The following is a 20615-nucleotide window of genomic DNA, read 5'->3' on the forward strand; positions in this document are numbered from 1 at the left end:
AGTACAAGTCTATTTGAAGATCTAAGATACTATTTGGATAAAAAGATCACAACTAAATCACTGAAGTCAACACTTGAGATGAACTGACAATAAACCTCATTGCTCTTTCATGAAATCATTTGCAGGTTGACTAAGTTTGCAATACAAATGCTAAGTTTTTAGTGACAGGTATTGGGGTATGAAAAGATGCAGTCAATGCAAAGCTTATTTTCCCCAATTTGAGAATCACAGGCAGACATTAAGTACATATAACATTGTTATGCATAATACAAGTACAGTACATCTGTTGTCCCTGCATTCAGTTAGGTTGCCATGCATTTTGCCTTACATTAAGGACTACTCCACAGATGCAATCGTACATACTGACCTTTGACCTGCTGTAATGGCAATTGGAGAGGGCCCATTTGGAGGACGAGGTTCCTCACAAGTCCTCATTGCTACCTCAACTCTATCAAGGAACTACAGAAAAGAGGAGGAACAGTTTTCAACAAGCTCAAATCCAAGTAAATGATAATTTCATCCTGAAGTTGAGAGAAAATTTGTAGAGCTACATCACAACTGATCGAGATTTCATTTAGACATACAGTAGCAAATTATCTGAATGTTACTATTTTAGAGCAATAGAAGCACCAAGTGCAAATACAAAATGGTCCTTCCTTGCAACAAGTGATTAATGCATAAATTATTTCATCTTTGGAAGATGCACTTATTTGATAGCAGATTTCATCTTTGCTCGATATTATCAGCATTGTCTTCAACCTTCTTAGGCATGACACGAGGCTATTAAATTTTTTGTTACTTGCTGCCAAAAGAAAATAATTAGATCAAGAAATTAAAGATAGAGGGCATTACCAAATAAAACACTGGTCTCATTTAAATTTTGATAAGCATTCCAAATCATGGGCAATTGTTTAAATCCTAACTGTAAAATTAAAGCTGTAGGAAGTTTGAGGAGTGCTGGGGATATCCTAGTATGGAGAGAGAAAGGACAAAACTCAACCCATATTAAACTTAAAAACAAATCTAATTGGCAAATTGTAAAGCAACACATAATACTGGCAATTATGGAATATAGTACTTAGTTCAAGCTGAACTTAAACCGATGTGATTTAAATCGAGAAAATCCTCTTTACCAGAGAAATAGGATGGGTCTTGAGCTTCGTCCATTGTATCTGAATTAAAAAAGAATGCAGTTTGTTTAACAAATTAGCAAGCAGCACCTTCTTCCCATTGCAGACTTCAAAATGATGAGCTATGCAGTTCAGTTTCCTGTTCATCTCAAAGTGAGATTCTTCAGCAATTTCACAAGACAAAATTTTAACCCAGCCATAAAGCAGGATTGCAATGTCATGAACGTGCAAATAAAATCTAAAACATGATTGGCATTAGGGAATTGAATTGATTAATTCCATCAAGGGTATTACTCAATTCAATTCTCTTCAAGTTACAATTTTTAACTGCAAAACAGGCTACATCAATAATGTTGCCAGTCAACCTGTATGTGCCTCATAATAATATTTCTCCTCTTAATCTATATTTAAACATTCTTTGATGTCATCATTCAGGAAGAGTACCTCAAGAAATAGGTAGCATTTCCCACACTAATGTCATAACAGGATAACATCAATGGATTTGTTTTATTTTATCCATTATTATTTGAATGCTTATTATTTTAAGCATTCAAAAATCCTTTGTTGGCACAATTAAATTACTTTAAAACGGTCATTAATATTTGCCACAGAAGGATTCTTTTCACTGTTGCAATCAATGAAAATATCTGATGACTATAACACCATAAAAACCCATCTGGTTCACAGATGTCCTTCAGGGAAGGAGTCCTGCTCTCCTTACCTGGTCTGGACTTTATGTGTCTCCAGACCCAAGTGGTTGACTCTTAAACGCCCTCTGAATTGGCCCAGTATGCCATTCAGTTGCATCCAACTGCTAAAAGGAAAATAATAAGGAATGAACCTGGACAGACAACCCAGCGTTGACCTCGGCGCTGAAAATGACAGCAGCAAAATCAGCCCTGTCAACCCTGCAAACTCCTCCTTACTAACATCTGGGGACTTGTGCCTAGAAGGACGAGAACAGCAGATACCTGGGAACACCAGCACTTGGAAATCTCCCTCCATGTCACTCACCATCCAGACTTGGAAACATATTGCCATTCCTTCATTGTTGCTGGATCAAAATCATGGAATTCCCTCCCTAACAGCACTGTGGGTGTACCTACACCTCAGGGACTGCAGTGATTCAAGAAGGCAGCTCATCACCACCTTCTCAAGGGCAACTAGGGATGAGCAATAAATGCTGGCTTAGTCGGCAATGCCCACATCCCATAAATGAATAAATAAATCTGAAATTCTCATAAATACTTCTGTTCTGAGTAGTCTGTGATTAACAGGTCAAAAACAGAATGAACTGGTAGCTGCGCCAGATGCAGGAAGCAAGCACTTGCAATGTCAGTTAGAATCTAGATGAAGTACAGCATAATCAATTCTCCATCGCTATTCTGTTGTAACAAGATCAACGTGCAGCAGACAGTTTACTTGGCCATTGCTCACAAGAATGATTGGCACACAGCCCACAAAAGGTCCAGCCAGGTTGAAGTCAATTGAAACCAAAATCCATCAGTGTTAAATCATGTTTTATGGATAACTTTTATGAAGTAGAATGGAACTGGTAAAGATCTTTTAAATAAAATAAAAAATTACCTCCACATCAAAAATAAAAATCTTGTCATGCTTTCTAAGAATTACAATTTTATATTTCATGATGAAATGCATAGCCATGCCAGTGAAGATCCAAAGATAAACAACCTACCCTGATGGCTGCCTTATTGCAGTACACTCTGGTGATAGCCAACCACGTGGGCAGATCCAAGACATTTTGCAGTACTTCTTCATCAAGCTCCAGATTTGTCAGTTGACCTTCCCCTTTGAGTGTACTTAGATTGATTTTGTCAGGCGAGAGGTTCTTTGTAAACCTGAAAAATGAATTTGTCAATTACATACATCGTTTAAATCATACAGTATCAGAAGCTAAGATATCTGGACTATTATTTAAAACTTCTCTTTCCAAAGTAAATTTAAACAAAGGCACTATTGCAGCAAAAAAAAACACTGATCTGCACTTGTATTTGTTCTTTTCAGGGGAGGAGGGGCACATTGGATGATAGAATAAAGGGCAAAAGGAACAAACAATAAAACCAAAAATAACTCAGTGGACATTGGCAAGAGTTTATAACAACAAAAGCATGAACGAAAGCTGTATCTTAACAACTGAAATAGAACAGAAATTGAAAATTGAATACATCAGCCACCTTTGGTCCCCCCAAAAATGGAGCATACAGAATGAGGGAATGAATTAAAAGTAAGCTTGAAAGGAATTTTAGAATGAGCACCTGAAAGAATTTGTAGAATGACAATGATAGAGTGAGATTTTATGCAAGTTGCTGATTTTTCAACTGCTTACAGGTTTATGGAAGATGGAGAATGGAACTTTTCATGGATTCTTCAGCAATTGCAATTAGATGGATTTGCAATTAAGCAAAATGTTAAGTCCTGACTTCAATGGACCATTGATCACATAGTAAGCCTGTGTGCAACCTACAGTTAAATTCTAGTGTTTAACCTTGTGGTTTTGAAAGAGTACATTTACTCTCTTCAGCAAAATTCAACAATTAAGCAGCATGTGACAGCTACTCAAAGTTACACCACAATGTTCAAGAACTTAGCATCAAGTAAATTATTTTACTTAACAGATGAACTAATACCTCAATACAGTATGCAGATCACAAATGTTTTCAAACATTTCAGATATTTTGATATAGCTTTCATTTTTGCAATCTTTCATACAGGCTTGTTATACTCCAAAAATGTCAAGAAAAATGTTAATGCACCCTTAACAATACAGTTCCTGTTTACCGTCGACCCCAGCAAAGGATTTCAGAAACATTAAGCTGTGCATGTGTTTGTGTATTCGTTCATTTCATTAGGTCTTGGTCATCAATTTGCCCAATGAAGACTTTAACTTCCGAATATTTGATTACTAAATACTTGGACTCAATTGCATCATGGCAAACACATCTTCAGTCAACACATCAGTTTATGACGTGTAGTGCAAATCCATTGGCATGTCTATATTATAAGTCGTCATCAGCCCCTTCAAAGACAAATACCCTTCAGGATTTCCAAATTACCACCCAATCTTCCCTTCCTCCCCAAAATTAGTTAACCTCGCAAATTTTTACTTCATACTGCAAATGCATCGTATGTAATATGGATATTAATTATACCTTTATTTGCATCATCCCTTTCAGGACTGTTATTATATGACAATTTACAGGCTGGTGAGACAAATGTTTGGAGCAAGATTCCAGTAGTAGTTTTAAATGAAACACTATAAACATGTCAGCAAGTTCCAAAATGTTTAGTAAAGTATTTTTTTCATTATTCATAATGGAACAAATGAAGCCACCAAGCTACTGGATTTCCAAGCAAGTCCAAAGAATAGAAGGAAAAGTTTACACTATACAATGGCAGATAAATTAGAACAACATATTAGAGAATATCACTCAACTAAATCCGGAGTTAAAATTTCCATATGCATTTGTTATATCATTTGCTCAATTTAATCCATCTAGTGATCAGAAAGTTGACTGTTACTGCATTCAATCAAGCAAACTGCAGAAAATCCTTAATGCTGCTGAGGTTTGAGAACTTAGAAAACTTTGCTTTGTTTTCCATGAAGTGGACACACATAACTTCACGGAAATGTTAGGGAACCACGGATCTAATGAAGGTGACAAATTAATCTCAGTCATTATTAATAAAAAGTCATGTTAAATAAAATAAACACACATAATCTCCAGGGTCTGATTCCTTTCATCACAGGTTTTTAAAAGAAGTAGCCATGGAAACAGTAAATTCATCGTTATTATTTTCCAGAAAACTTGGTTCTACAGATGAAGGGTGACAAATGCTAGACCACTATTTCAAGAGAAAGGGTGGAGAGAGAGAGAAAACTGAAAACAATTGATTGGTTAGCCAAACATCAGCTTTGGGAACTATGCTAAGGCTATCACAAAGAATAAGATGGACGTAGAATTTGGAAATACCAACTGATTTAAAATGAAAATCATGGGTTTCTGGAAGGCAGAGTGTTTTTCACAGAAAAATAATTGAGGATGTAACAAGTAAAACAGCTCAGTGAAAATGAGCAAATATGGTTTGAAATGTTTCAAACGCCCAAGTTAAAAGCATTAAATTAAAACATGCTGTTATTGGAAGTAATGTATTGGCATTAATTGAAAATTGGTTAACAGGCAGAAAACAGAAATTTATTGGGGTGTCAGGTAATAACTGAGGCCAAAACACAATGATCAGTGCTTTGGGTTCAGTTATTCAGAATGTATATTGATGCTTGGATGAGGATATTTCTAATGTCAGCTGATGCTTCCAAACTGGATTGGATTATGAATTGTGAGGAAGATGCAAAAGGTTTCAAGATAACTCAAATATATTAGATCGGTGGGCAAAAAAATGGCACATGTAATATAATATGGATAATATGAAGTTACTCATTGGTGGGAGAAATGGAAATGAGGCAGTACTATTAAGGACGTCCTGCTCCAAATAGGAAGGGCTTTCGAGACATCACGCCTGGAGTATTGTGGGCAGTTTTGTTCTCTTTAACCTTGAAAGGATACATTTCCACTGAGGCAGGTACATTACATGATCTTTGAAACAGCTGAATTGCAATGCAAGAATAAATAAGACACAAGATATGTATATTCTGGACTTTAAAATGAAAGTGAACCCAACTGAAATTTTAAAAACTCTGACAGAGGAAGAGACTAAATCCAGGATGCTTCCCTAACTTGGAAATGTAGAATTAAGAGATCTGGCGAGGTCATAATCTCTGGATAAAGAACAAGACATTTAGAAGAAATCCCACTCACACAGACTTATAGCTCAACAATAACAGTCATCATTATGCCTCCCAATGTAAAGCGGTTCTTTCTACTTTGATTAACCTTGCAAAAACTATTTCAGACCTGGAGAGTCTTCCTGAGGAAATACGACGATTACGTATGACATTTACAGAATGGCTACAATATGAAGGTAATTAATCCGACCCTCAAAGGGGCTAACAGAAAAACCAGGAAACCTAATAATGAGGAGGAATCCATCCCTACCACCTGCCTTCCCTATATTTCCACAGTTCCTGGAAGGATCACCAGGATCCTGAAGGAATACCAGATTAATACCATTCTCAAACCCATAAGGAAGCTCAAATCCAAGATGACCTGGGATTCAGGTTGGCTGCCATTTACAGGATTCCTTGTGAATGCGGAGCAGCGTATATCAGCCAGATGGGACGCATAGTGGAAACTCACATCAAGGAGCACAGCAAGTGTAGTCGTTTGGGTAACCTGGAGAAATTGGCGGTAGCAGAACACTGCATTCAATGGCACAAAACTACTGTGCCACATCAATGGCTTTTGAGACTGCCTGATGAAGGAAGCCATTGAAATAAAACTAGACGAAAAGAATTTTAACAAAGACGAAGGTTTTGCTCCAACTAAAAACTGGTGACAATAAAATTTGATTGTAGACAAGGTAGGAGAGCGGAAACCTGACTGAATCAAGACTAACCAATCAGGAGGGACAGACTACAGAGGTATAACTACAAGCAAACTAGACATGCTAGGGCATCATCCCTGATAAAGTTGGTAGAGTTTGTCATTGAAAGGTCGGTTATAATTGATATCTGTACCTGGCTGGAAGCCCGAGCAGAGTTCATTTGGTACTGAAGGTGTATAGGTAGTGGTACTAAGAAAAAGATATGACATTGGTTCGGCCACACTTAGACTTTTTTGTGCAATTCTGGTCACCAAACCATAGAAAAGGATGCGGTAGGGCTAGAAAGAGTATAGAAATAATTCACCAGGATACTGTCTGGAATGGAGGGTTTGAATTACAAGGAGAGCGAAGATAAGTTGGAACTTTGTGCTACAGTTCAGAAGACTGAGGGCGACCTTACAGCAAGTTTATACATTTTGAGGGGCATAGGTAGGGTAGATGGTCAGTCTTTTTCCAAGGATAGGGGGAATCTAACACTAGTGGACAAAGGTTTAAGGTGAAATGAGAAATATTTGAAAGACGTCATCTATTTGAAAGAAATATTAAAAAAAAAGCATTTCAATGCATACATGAATAGAAAAGGTTTAGTGAGATGTGCACAAAGCTGGGATTAGCATAGATAGATTTCTTAGTTAGTATGGACAAGTCAGGCTGAAAGGTCCGTTCTCATTCCATGTGACTTTATGACTTGGGTAATTAATTGACAAACAAATAATAGGCTGCTTTATCAACGACAATGGCAAGTGCCTTTGCTGCAATTACTAATGTCACTTCATTACAACAGAGCTGTTGTAATTAAGCTGCATTTAAGCTGTCAAAATCCTTCACTGCATGACACTATTGCAATTATAAATAAATTACCAAAAGGTAGCAGCTAAACTTATCAACACGATGAATTCTGCAGATGCTGGAAATTCAAGCAACACACATCAAAGTCGCTGGTGAACGCAGCAGGCCAGGCAGCATCTCCAGGAAGAGGTACAGTCGATGTTTCGGGCCGAGGCCCTTCATCAGGACTAACTGAAGGAAGAGCTCATAAGACATTTGAAAGTGGGAGGGGGAGGGGGAGATCCAAAATGATGGGAGAAGACAGGAGGGGAGGGATGGAGCCAAGAGCTGGACAGGTGATTAGCAAAAGGGATATGAAAGGATCATGGGATGGGAGGCCGAGGGAGAAGGAAAAGGGGAGGGGGAACCAGAGGATGGGCAAGGGGTATAGTCAGAGGGAGAGAGGGAGAGAGGGAGAGAGGGAGAGAGGGAGAGAGGGAGAGAGGGAGAGAGGGAGAGAGGGAGAGAGGGAGAGAGGGAGAGAGGGAGAGAGGGAGAGAGGGAGAGAGGGAGAGAGGGAGAGAGGGAGAGAGGGAGAGAGGGAGAGAGAGAGAGAGAGAGAGAGAGAGAGGGGAGAGAGAGAGAGGGGAGAGAGAGAGAGGGGAGAGAGAGAGAGGGGAGAGAGAGAGAGGGGAGAGAGAGAGAGAGGGGAGAGAGAGAGAGGGGGAGAGAGAGAGAGGGGGAGAGAGAGAGAGAAAAAGAATGTGTGTATATAAATAAATAACAGATGGGGTACGAGGGGGAGGTGGGGTATTAGCGGAAGTTTGAGAAGTCAATGTTCATGCCATCAGGTTGGAGGCTACCCAGACGGAATATAAGGTGTTGTTCCTCCAACCTCCCCCTCGTACCCCATCTGTTATTTATATACACACATTCTTCCTTTCTCTCTTCTTTTTCTCCCTCTGTCCCTCTGACTATACCCCTTGCCCATCTTCTGGGTTTTTCCCCCCTCCCCCTTTTCCTTCTCCCTGGGCCTCCTGTCCCATGATCCTCTCATATCCCTTTTGCCAATCAACTGTCCAGCTCTTGGCTCCATCCCTCCCCCTCCTGTCTTCTCCTATCATTTTGTATCTCCCCCTCCCCCTTCCACCTTCAAATCTCTTACTAGCTCTTCCTTCAGTTAGTCCTGGTGAAGGGTCTCGGCCCGAAACGTCGACTGTACCTCTTCCTGGAGATGCTGCCTGGCCTGCTGTGTTTACCAGCTAAACTTGTCAATGCTTAACAAGGAGGTTTAAAATTTGAATATTTCAATGCAGACTTCTGTAAAGTAGCAATCAATAGCTTTCATGTCGTGCAATTTTAAATGCGGAGGCCTAAAAATTACAATGTGTTTTTTTAGTGTACTGAAATAGCTTGTATTTGCCCTATACCTAATAAAGTGGCCACTGGCTGTATGTTTGTTGTCTTCTCTGACTGTAGCTCTTCCAACACCAATGTCAGCAAGAGATGGGAAAACCTGCAGGACACCATCTACAACACTGTGATATCCACCTTCAGAAAAAAGACAGTCAAGTTTGCTGACTGGTTTGAAGCCCACTCTGAAGTGCTGTTGCCTCTGACTGAGGAGAAGAGAAAAGCACGGACAGCGTACAAGTCCTCTCCTAGGGAGAAGAACCTGCAAATGCTCCGGTGTACCCGGAACAAAGTTCAAAAGGCTGCCAGGCGGTGTGCCAATGACTACTGGCTCCAGCTCTGCTCCAAGACCCAGGAGGCTGCTGACACTGGCAACTTCATAGGAATGTATGATGGAATTAAGCAAGCCACTGGTCCATTACAGAGCAAGCCTGCCCTGCTAAAGTCATCAATGGGAGAGGTAATCAAGAACAGAACACAACAGATGAAATGCACAAGAACAGCAACTCAATGCTTCCCATATGCACTGCCTCAGACGCATACCTGGTATCACCTGGGAAGACAAGGTTACCAACACAGTGCTTGAGAGAGCAGGCAGCACCTCAAGCAGAGGTGTATGCAGTGGCTAGGCCACATCTTGCGCATGGCAGATGGGCGCATACTGAAGGACCTTCTCTTTGGGGAGCTGAAGTCTGGAAAGGGGCCAACCGGAAGATCCCAGCTGCACTACAAGGCCCTTAGTATTAGCACCAACACATGGCAGTCACTCACCTCCAACAGGTGTGCCTGGAAGCAGGAGGTGAAGAAGGGTCTCTTGAGGTACAAGACCACTCTGTAAATTCATGATCCATTGGATACTGCAGCCCATCCACTTCAAGCTTTGACGTGTTGTGCATTTAGAGATGCTCTTCTGCACACCACTGTTGTTTCACACGGTCAGCTTGAACCAGTCAGCCATTCTCCTCAGACTTCACTGCTCTGCTTGAAAATCCCAGGAGATACTACTCAAACCAATCTGTCAAGCACCAACAATTGCTGCAGTCAAAGTCACTTAGATCACATTTATTCCCCATTTTGATGTTTAGTCTGCATAGTAACTGAACCTCTGCAGGTTTTTATGCATTGAGTTGCTACCACATGATTGGCTGATTAGACATTTGCTTTAACAAACAGGAGCACCTAATAAAGTAGACACTGAATGTTGGTTGCTTTTAAACCAAATGCAACTTGGTCCAAGTCTTTTTATACTGTTTACAAAATAGTTTTGCCACTAGTTCTGATGTGAACCATAAATTTTCAGTCACAGACTAATGTAATGGTAATATTATTGTCACAAGAACCAAGGTACAATGAAAAGCTTCACTTGCATCCTGTTCACACAGAATAATTTATTCGCGTCCACTGTGGTACAATGTAAAACAATAACAGTGTCAGAGAAAGTGCAGAGTAGGTAGATAGGAAGGTGCAAGATCATAACAAGGTAGATTGTGAGACCAAGACTCCATCTTATTGTACTATGGAACCATTCGACAGCCTTATATAATACAAGTAGAAGCTCTCCTTGTGCTAGGTGGTAGGGGCTTTCAGGCATTTGTATTTTCCTTATGATGGCAAGGGTCTTTGATTCCACTGCTTTACCAAGGCAGAGAAAAGTATAGACAGTTAATGGAGATGAGGCTCGTTACCATGATGTGTTGAGCTGTGTCCATGATACTCCACAGTTTCAATCATGGACAGAGAAGTTGTTATCCATCATAACAGTGATGCATCCAGATAGAATGTTTTCTCCGGCACACCAATAAAAATCATTCAGTGCTGATGAGGACAGAACAATTTCTTTAGCCTCCTGTGGAAGCAGGGGTGTGGTGAACAAGAAAGCCATGCCATCCTTGTGTTGGACCAGGACAGTCTGTTGATGATTTCCACTCCAAGGAAAATGAAGCTCTCAGCCTTCTTATTCTTAACGCTGTCAATGTAGAGGGGATCATATGCACCACGCTACCCCCTTCCTGCAGTCAATAACTGGGGGAGGCGGGGGGGGGGGGGGAGACTTCAGACAGATGATGTTTTGAGTGTAGAACAAGCTGCCAGTGGAAATGGTAGATACCAGTTTGATTTCAACATTTAAAAGAAGGCTGGATAAATCCATGAATGGGAGGGGTATGGAGGGATATGGTCCAGGTGCAGGTCTATGGGACTACACCAGTCTGGTGGACTGAGGAGCCTTTTTATATGCTGTAGTGCTCTATGACTCCGATAATGAACTATTTTAAATCCCACACTTCTTTGCATGCACCTAAATGCACAAGCTCAGCACTTGACAATTCAGAAGGTCAAATTCAACAGTTGCTCCAATACTAGAATCTTGCTATATTTGCAGCAATACATTGGGGTGACAGGGCTGATGATATTAATCAGTTGGAAATTTGGGCAGAAAAATGACAGGAATTTTAGGGTACGACCATTGTTGAAAATGGCAACACAAGCGGAAAGGGTGGTAAAGGTGGTGTACATTATGCATGCCATCACTGGTTAGGGCTTTGAATATAAAAGTTGGGAAGTCACAATGTGGATCAAGCTGCCAGAGGAACAGGTACAGGAGGGTACAGTTACAATGTTTAATAGACATTTAGAGAAATACATAATAGAACAAGATCGGGATATGAGCTAAATTCAGGTTAACATATGGCACTTTGGTTGGCATGGACAAGTTAAGCCAAAGGACCCGGTTCCATACTGCAAACCTCTGTCTTAATGTTGCAACTATACAGTTCTTTGATTAGACCTCATTTGGAATATGTGTACAGTTCTGGTCACCACACTGTGGGAAGGATTAGGTAGTTTTGGAGAGGATGCGCAAGAGGTTCACCAATATATTACCTTAGGTGGAGTGTCTTTGCTACAAGGAGAGGTTAAACAAGCATATTTTTTCTCTCTGAAGTATTAAAGGCAGTGGAGGACCTGACAGAAATAGATAAGAATTATGAGAGGCATAGACAGGAAGGACAGTCAGAGTTGGTTTAAGGTGAGGAGAAAGATTGAAGGAGATGTGCAAGAAATAAAATGGTGGGTGCCCAAAACAAGATAGCACAGAGGTGGTAGAAGCAGATCTAACAGCAACATTATGATAGTGAATAGAAAGCAGATGGGGTAAGTTAGATTGGCATCACGGTCAATGCAGGCGTAATGTGTTTAAGGTCTTGTTCCTGTGCTGTATTGTTCTACTTTCTCTGTTAAAAAATAACACATACTGAACACCATCAGCAGGTCAGGTAGCATTTGTGGAAAGGGGTCATCAACCTTCCTTTCATTATCAATTCTGATGATCCTACTGTTTAAGGAGCTGTCTGATTAATCCATTAATAAGCATATACAGAGGAAGAACACAAACACAAAGGACATTTAAAAGTTATGAAATGCAAATGACAGCTGTTATTCATCTGAAACTAAAAGGAAAAAGTCCAAAATATTAGGCAATGCCTGAAGAGTGTTGAGATAACATAAATTGATAACTTTATTGCAGAAATGGCTAACTTGATTCATCTCAAATTTTAAAACTCCACTTTGAGTAACAATGGGTACAACATGGCTTATCGATCAAGTGCTGTTCCTCAATCAAAAATTTGGCCTTGTTGGAATGGTGTAGAAGCTCAGACAGAATGATCAGAAAATAGAAAGGACAGAGAAGTGAAACAACAGGGAACTGAAAGTAGTCACCTGTTTTTCATTTGTAGCGGAAACTGAATTGTGAATGCAATACACCAATAACCTCGTCTCACCACGGCCCTTTACAACTGCAGGACCTCTTTGCTCCTATACTCAATTCCAGACACAAAATGCTGGAGAAACTCAGCAGGTTGGGCAGAATCTATGGAAATGAACAGTCGACATTTCTGGCCAGGACCCTGCTTTAGGATGTTAGGAATGTTAAAAAGTGAAAGGAGAGAAAAAATACAACTGGTGGAGTCTCTTTGAAAGTGGTGAAAATTGTGAGGCTGAAGAGCCTGCGCTTGCTTCTATTTTCTTTTAAACTACTCAATTAATATATATTCACGTACTTTGCAGCTAAACCACAACAGCACATGTGCTGCAGGGACCAGTGTTAACTGTTCAATTTCAAAGAGGGTTTACTTTCAAGATGTTCTTCTTCAGGAAAACACAGTCCAAGTTAGTTTTGCTTCCTCAGTTCTAGCATGATCACTTAATATTAGAACTTCTTTCAGCTCCCCGCCATGTTTAAGCACTTTTAATGTTAATTTTTTTAAAACAGAAGAATTTCCTGATTACAAGTAAATGGTATCCAAGATACATCTGATAATGGGCATCTCACACTGAATGATCATGGTCACATCTTCAGTAAGCAATATGAGAGCAGGAAAGTGCTTGTGTTAAAAGTAATATCCAGAAGTTAGCACAGAAAATTGGACAGCTGAATTTGCACATGGTAATAGCTCAATAAATGAATTAACAACGAATACTTTGTGGTCAATGTACAATCACTTGCTCTCAAATACAAATTGAAAATTGTGGGTTGAATAGCCTGCTCCTGCTTTTAATTTTTTTAAACTATTCTATTAATATATATACATGCAAAATCTTGAGCTTTCCTGGCATATATGACATATAAACTCTTCCTGGGCTTCCAGCAGGCACAGGTGTTAATTTTAACTGACATTTCAATGACAAACTTCACCATCTTCACAGGAATGATGCATAGGCATGTCTCGTCCGGTCCCAAATATACACTGAACTCTGGTTGTCGGTCCCTCCTGATTGGTTCGTCCTCAACCAATCATGCTTCTGCTCTCCCCATCTTTGTTAAAATTCTTATTCTTTGGTCTTATTTCAATGGCTTCCTTCACCAGGAGGTTCCAAAGCCACTGGCGGCACAGTGGTTTTGTGCCAAAGTCAATCACATGGTCATTGCGTTGCAATGTTCTGCTACAGCTGATTTCCCCAGGTAACTGAAATGCACTCCACTGGTCACTCCATCTGGCTGATATATACTGTTCTGTGTTCACAGCAAGTCCTGTAAACACCAGCAGTCCTCAATCTCAGGTCATCTTTGACACGCATAAACTAGGATTTGAGCTTCCTTACAGATGTGTGGATGGCATTAATCTGGTATTTCTTCAATGGCTTTTGGGACTGCCTGAAATAAGACTAGAGTACCAGAATTTTAACAAAGACAAAGGTCTCGCTCGAAGCAAGAACTGCAATACTTTTTTTTAAAAAGGTGGGACAGCAGAAACCTGATTGGTTGAGGATTAACCAATCAGGAAGGACAGATGACAGGATTTCAGCAGATATACCACTGGGCTTGACCATGCCTAGGCATCATCTCTGATGAAGATGGTAGAGCTTGTCATCGAAGAGTCAGTAAAAATCGACACCTATACCCGGCTGAAAGCTCAAGAGGATTTCATGCAACATATTCATGACTTAGCAACTGAACCACAATGATACGTAGGTCTCGATTTAAACTTGTTGCTAAAAGTAGAAGTGCCACAGTTCAATTCGCTCGAGAGTGTGTAATGTTGTTATGCATAACTGGTAAACTAATTCAAAATGTAAAATGAATTACCACATGAATATGTTGCAGTTCTGAAAAATTCCTGTGTTCATTTCCCACCCCCACACTCAAATTAAAAGTTACAGGAAGTGGAATTAGCCCTTAGCTATGGTTGGAAATTAAACCTTTTAACAGCATGATATGTGCATATATAGTTGGATGGGCACTCTTTGAAGAGTTTGTACATTATCCCCATGATCATGTGGGTTTCCCCCAGGCACTCTGGTTTCCTCCCACAGTCCAAAGACATACTGGTAGGTTGATTGGTCATTATAAATGACCAGGATGGTGTGGGTTCCTGATTGCAACAGATTCTGTATATACGTACTCAATGGTGGGGAGTGCTTTACCCATGATGGACTGGGCCTTATCCACTATTTTTGCAGGCTTTTCCGTTCAAGGGCATTGGTGCTTTCATACCAAGCCGTGATGCAACCAGTAAATATGTTCTCCACCACACATTTAGAGAAGTTTATCAAACTTTCAGATGTCATGCCAAATCTTCACCAGCTTCTAAGGAAGTAGATGCACTGCTGATCTTTCTTTGTAATTGCACTCAGATGCTGGGCTCAGAAATTTAAAGTTGCTGATCCTCTCCACCTCTGATCCCCCAATGAGGACTCTGGTTTGCTTCTCCTGAAGTCAAAAATCAACTCCTTGGTCTTGCTGAGGACATTGAGTGAGAGGTTGCTGCGGCACCACTCATTCCAATTTTCTATCTCCCTCCTATATACTGATTCATCACCACCTTTGATTCAAACAATGACAGTGGTGTTATCAGCAAATTTTAAGAACGTTTCAATGAGGCTCTCCAATACTTCCCTGGAGTACACTTGCTGGGTGCAGCAGCTGAACAATGGAGTCATGCTGTGCAACTGCTTATGATTCACAACACATTAACAAGCCATCCACACTCACATGAACTAACTTCACTGGACAGTCATTTATTGTAATCACACACACTGCTGTGGGCGGGTGACCACAACTACAAATAAACAGCACTCAAGAGAAACGTCACACAGAACACAATGACTACAAAGCTGCAAAGTCATTTCTAACCAGTATGTACTCCCCGCCCCCAGTGGAAATATTTACTGGCAAATATTACTGGTGCTTGCCCTATTATTAATTTGAGGAGGAGCTATTATGACCATATGATATAGGAACAAAATTAGGCCATTTAACCCCTTGGAGACTGCTCCACCATTCTATCACGGCTCATTTATTATGCCTCTCAACCCCATTCTCCAGCCTTCTCCCAGTATCCTTTGAAACCCTTAATAATCAAGAACCTATCAAGCTCCGCTATAAATATACCCAATGACTTGGCCTCCACAGCTACCTGAGGCAATAAATTCCACAGATTTACCAACCCCTGGCTAAAAAATAGCCTTTCTCATCTCCACTTTAAATAGACATCCCTTTGTTCTGAGGCTGTGCTGTTTGGCCCAAGACTCACCCACTATAGTACACATCCTCTCTGCATCCGCTCTGTCTAGGCCTTTCAATATTTGATAGGTTTCAATGAGATCCCCCCTCATTCTTCTAAACTCCAGCGAGTACAGGCCCAGAGCCCTCCCATGCTCCTTACATTAACCCTTTCATTCCCAGAATCATTCGCATGAAACTCCTCTGGACCCTCTCCAATGCCAGCCATCCTTTCTTTGATAAGGAGCCCAAAACTGCTCACAATACTCTAAGTGCCACCTGAAATTACAAAGTTGTAGCCATTAGTGAGAATTGGCTGCAGGAAGGGCAGGTTTGGCAGCTCCGTTGGGTTCCGTTGTTTTTGGGATGGCGTTATGGGTAAGGGAAAATGTCACTGTAGTGCTCAGTCAGGACGGACTGGAGAACTCAACTAGTGAGGTGTTATGGGAACTGAGGAGTAATAAAGGTTTGACCACGTTAATGGGCTACATTACAGACCACCCAACAGTATGAGGGATTTAGAGGAACAAGTTTGTAAAGAGATCATAGACTATTGCAAGAAACACAAGGTTGTTACAGTAGGTGATTTTACCTTTCCACATATTGACCGGGAATCCCATACTGTTACAGGACTAGATGGGATAGAGTACGTCAAACGTGTTCAGGAAAATTTCTTTAATCAGTGCGTAGAAGTCCCAATGAGAGAGCGTGCGATACTAGATCTGCTATTAGGGAGTGAGACAGGGTAGGTGACAGAAGTTTGTGCAGGGGAACACTTTACATCCAGTGACCACAATGCCAATTAGCTTCAAAGTAAACATGCAAAGAGAGACCTGATCTGCAGCTTGAGATTCTAAATTGGAGATAGACCAATTTTGATGGCATCAGAAATGATCTGGCAAGCTTGGATGGGGACAGGCTGTATTCTGGTCAAGGTGTACTTGGAAACGGGAGGCCTTCAAAAACTAAATTTTGAGAGTACAAAGCTAGTATGTGTCTGTCAGAATGAAAGATAAACCAGAACCTTGGTTTTCAAGAGATATTGAGGCTCTGGTAAAGAGAAAAAAGGTGCATAGCAGGTGTACACAAGTTAGAACAAATGAGGTGCTTATGGAGAATAAGAAATGCAAGAGAACACTTAAGAAAGAAATATGGAAGGCTAAAAGGTGGCATTAAGCTGCTCCAGCAGACAAGGTGAAGGAGAATCCAAAAGGATTCTGCAGGTATGTTAAGAGAAGGATTGCGAGGGACAAAAGTAGTCCTCTGGAAGATCAGAATGGTAATCCATGTGTGGAGTCAAAACAGATGTGCGAGATCTTAAATACATTCCGTGCATCTGTGTTTACTCGGGAGACAGACCAAGCATCTATAGAGGTGATGCAAAGTGGCATCAACTTCATGGACCCTGTACACATTACAAAGGAGGAGGAGTTTGCTACTGAGGCAAAACAAGGTGAATAAATCCCCAGGGCTTGACAAGGTATTCCCTTGGACCGGATGGGAGACAAGTGCAGAAACTGCCGGACTCTAGCAGAGACATTTAAAACATCCTTGTAGACAAGAGAGGTACCAAAGGACTGGAGGATAGCCAATGTTGTTCCGCTGTTTAAAAAAGGTTCTAAACAGAAACTAGAAAATTATAGGCCGGTGAGTCTGACATCAGTTGTGGGAAAGTTATTGTAAGGTATTCTAAGGGACCAGATATGTAGGTATTTGGATAGATATGGATTGATTGAGGATAGTCAGCATGGCTTCATCCCACATTTGACAAGGTCCTGCATGGGAGGCTGGTCAAAAAGGTTCAGTCACTTGACATTCTGGATGAGGTAATAAATTAGATTGGACATTGGCTTTGTGGGAGAAGATAGAGAGTGGTAGTAGATGGTTGCCTCTCTGACTGGAGGCTGTGACTACTGATGTGCTGCAGGGATCAGTGCTGGGTCTTTTGTTGTTTGTCATCTGTATCAATGTCACCCCCTTCCCTTCTCCTGCTCCACTCCTAAGACGGCGGCAGCTAAATGCATCACACTTCCAGGAATGGCAAGTGTACAATAGTCCTACCCCACCGCCCTCGCCCATCCATATATTATTAATTTTGGACTGCACTCCTGAGGTTTTAGAGTTTATTTTATGTATATATTCTTTATCGTGCTGCAAAATGTTGAGCTGCTAAACTGTGTTTCATTGCTCCACAACAATGACAATAAAGATATTCTATTATTATTCTATTATAATGTGGATAACTGGATCAGCAAATTTGTGGATGACACCAAGACTATGGGTGGGTATTGGACAGTGATGAAGGCTATCATAGCTTACAGAAGGATCTGCATCAGCTGAAAAAAATGGACTGAAAAATAGCAGGTGGAATTCCATGTAGACAAGTGCGAGGTGTTCCACTACAGTAGGACCAACCAGGGTAGGTGTTACACAGTGAACGGCAGAGCACCGAGGAACGTGGTAGAACAGAGGGATGTGGGAATATATAGGTACGTAATTTGTTGAAAGTGGCATCACAGGTTGATACGGTTGTAAAGAAAGCTTATGGCACATTGGCCTTCTTAAGTCAACAAATTTCTGAGTACAGAAAATGGGATGTTTTGTTAAATGTTGGTGAGGCATAATTTGGAGTACAGGTGTCCCCAGCTTTTCGAACGTTCGCTTTACGACACCTCGCTGTTACGAAAGACCTACATTAGTCACCTGTTTTCGCTAACAGGTGTTTTCACTGTTACAAAAAAAGGCAGCGTGTGAAAAAAGCGAGCACATGCCCTGAGCAGCCAAGCTCCTCCCCCGGAACTGCATTCTAGCCAGCATTGCTTAAACACGTGCCTGTAAGCATCTGTGCTTTATGTTGATTTATTTTGAGCATCCGTTAGGAAGATGAGTTCTAAGGTATCGGAAAAACCAAAAAGAGCTCGTAAGGGTGTTACACTTAACGTAAAACTGGACATAATTAAGCCTTTCGATTGTGGTGAACGAAGTAAGGACAAAGTGAGTTTGGCTTGTGGAAGTTGATGAAGACGTTGAAGAGGTTTTGGCATCCCATGACCAAGAACTAATAGATGAAGAGCTGATGCAATTGGAAGAGGAAAGGATAACAATCGAAACCGAATGCAGTAGCGAAAGGACCGAAAGGGAGGTGGTCCAGGAACGGAACGTGAAATAACTGTGTGAGATTTTCGCTGCAATTGACAACAATGATTGCAGAAAAGTATGACTTCAATTTTGAAAGGGTATGTAGGTTCAGGGCATATTTGCAGGATGGTTTGAGTGCTTACAAAGAACTGTATGATAGAAAAACACGCGAGGCTAAGCAGTCAAGCATACTGTCATTTTTCAAGCCTTCCACATCAGCCACAGTAGACAACGAACCTCTACCTTTGACATTGAGACAGGCAGACAGAAATAGAAGAAGATGACCTGCCTGCTCTGATGGAAACAGACGACAATGAGATGACACCCCAATGTCCCACCACCCCAACCTCCGACGACTCAGCCTAACACACCATCATCAGTGTGCTCGCTGTCCTCCCGATTCCGGTAAGTGATACTACACTGTACATACATTATTTCTACTTTATATAGGCTGTGTATTTTTATGTGTTATTTGGTATGATTTGGCAGGTTCATAGCTTAAAGGTTACTGGAGAGTATGTTTCTGCCAAGAGCCCTTGCGCTGAGTGTTTCTGCCGAGAGCGCTTGGGTGAGATTTTCGCTACGGTGGACAGTGCAGCAATAATTGCAGAAAAGAATTCCTACTTTATATAGGCTGTGTATTATATCATTCCTGCTTTTACTATATGTTACTGCTATTTTAGGTTTTATGTGTTATTTGGCATGATTTGATAGGTTATTTTTTGGATCTGCGAACGCTCACAAATTTTTTCCATCTGAATAAATGGTAATTGCTTCTTCACTTTACGACATTCCAGCTTATGAACAGTTTCACAGGGACACTCTACCTTCAGATGGCGGGGGAAACCTGTATTATTAACATAATGGACGTGTGGTCGGGCATGAAGCAGACCACTGGCTTCAAGGTTAAGCAAAGGAAGATCGAGGGTTGTCCGAATGGGGCCAATGAATTGACTTGTTTTTCAACAGGTTCAGCATGGGACTTCATCTACTTGTCCACACCACACATCCTCCCTGCCTCCGAAGCCTTCTCCCTCCACCCCTCCAGTGAACGTTTGTATTTCAAACCCTCCAACTCTGGAGTATCATGCTTCCACGGGGATGATCACCCTCCTCTGCCTGACCATGACTGCAGGTCAGGTTAAGAGACAGCTGGAGAGACTACATCAAGGCAAGGCTGCTGGACCAGAAGATATCAGCCCTAGGGTACTGAAGGCCCATGTTAGCCAGCTGTCTGGTATTTTGCAGCACCTTTACAATCTGAGTCTGAGACAGGAAAAGATACTGGTGCTATGGAAGACTGCCTGCTTGGTTCCTATACCCAAGAAGGTGACTCCATCCGAACTTAATGACTACAGACCAATTGCTTTCACATCTCATGTGATGAAGGTGCTGGAGAGGCTGGTCCTGACTTACCATGGACCACAGGTGAGATCTCCACTGGGCCCTCTACAGTTTGCTGACCAACCTCATGTGGGAGTGGATGATACCATCACCTACCTGTTGCAGAGAGCTCTCTCCCACCTGGATGAAGCTGGTGGCATTGTGAGAATCACATTTTCTGATATCTCTGGTACCTTCAATATAATCCAGCCACTTCTGAGTGAGAAGCTGAAAAGGATGGTGGAAGACAAATCCACTATCTC

The 20615-nt window shown here is 41.2% G+C and overlaps 1 protein-coding gene across 4 annotated transcripts in view; it reads right to left on the bottom strand.

Annotated features, from left to right (window-relative positions):
• The window catches only part of LOC134355571 (bridge-like lipid transfer protein family member 3A), a 161699-nt gene that overhangs the window by 123795 nt on the left and 17289 nt on the right, over positions 1-20615 (bottom strand). For 3 of the 4 annotated variants that reach the window (XM_063065629.1, XM_063065626.1, XM_063065627.1), the window contains exons 1-4: positions 9603-9991; positions 2827-2989; positions 1134-1172; positions 368-459 (exon numbers count right to left, since the gene is read on the bottom strand). In XM_063065629.1, coding sequence (XP_062921699.1) covers positions 368-459; positions 1134-1172; positions 2827-2989; positions 9603-9727 — 419 coding nt within the window. In that variant the 5' untranslated portion in view covers positions 9728-9991. Of the gene's footprint in view, positions 1-367; positions 460-1133; positions 1173-2826; positions 2990-9602; positions 9992-20615 lie in introns of those variants that run through there. The other variant, XM_063065628.1, reaches the window with a different exon arrangement.

The sequence above is a fragment of the Mobula hypostoma genome, chromosome 13 (assembly GCF_963921235.1).
Source record: "Mobula hypostoma chromosome 13, sMobHyp1.1, whole genome shotgun sequence".
NCBI lineage: Eukaryota > Metazoa > Chordata > Chondrichthyes > Myliobatiformes > Myliobatidae > Mobula > Mobula hypostoma.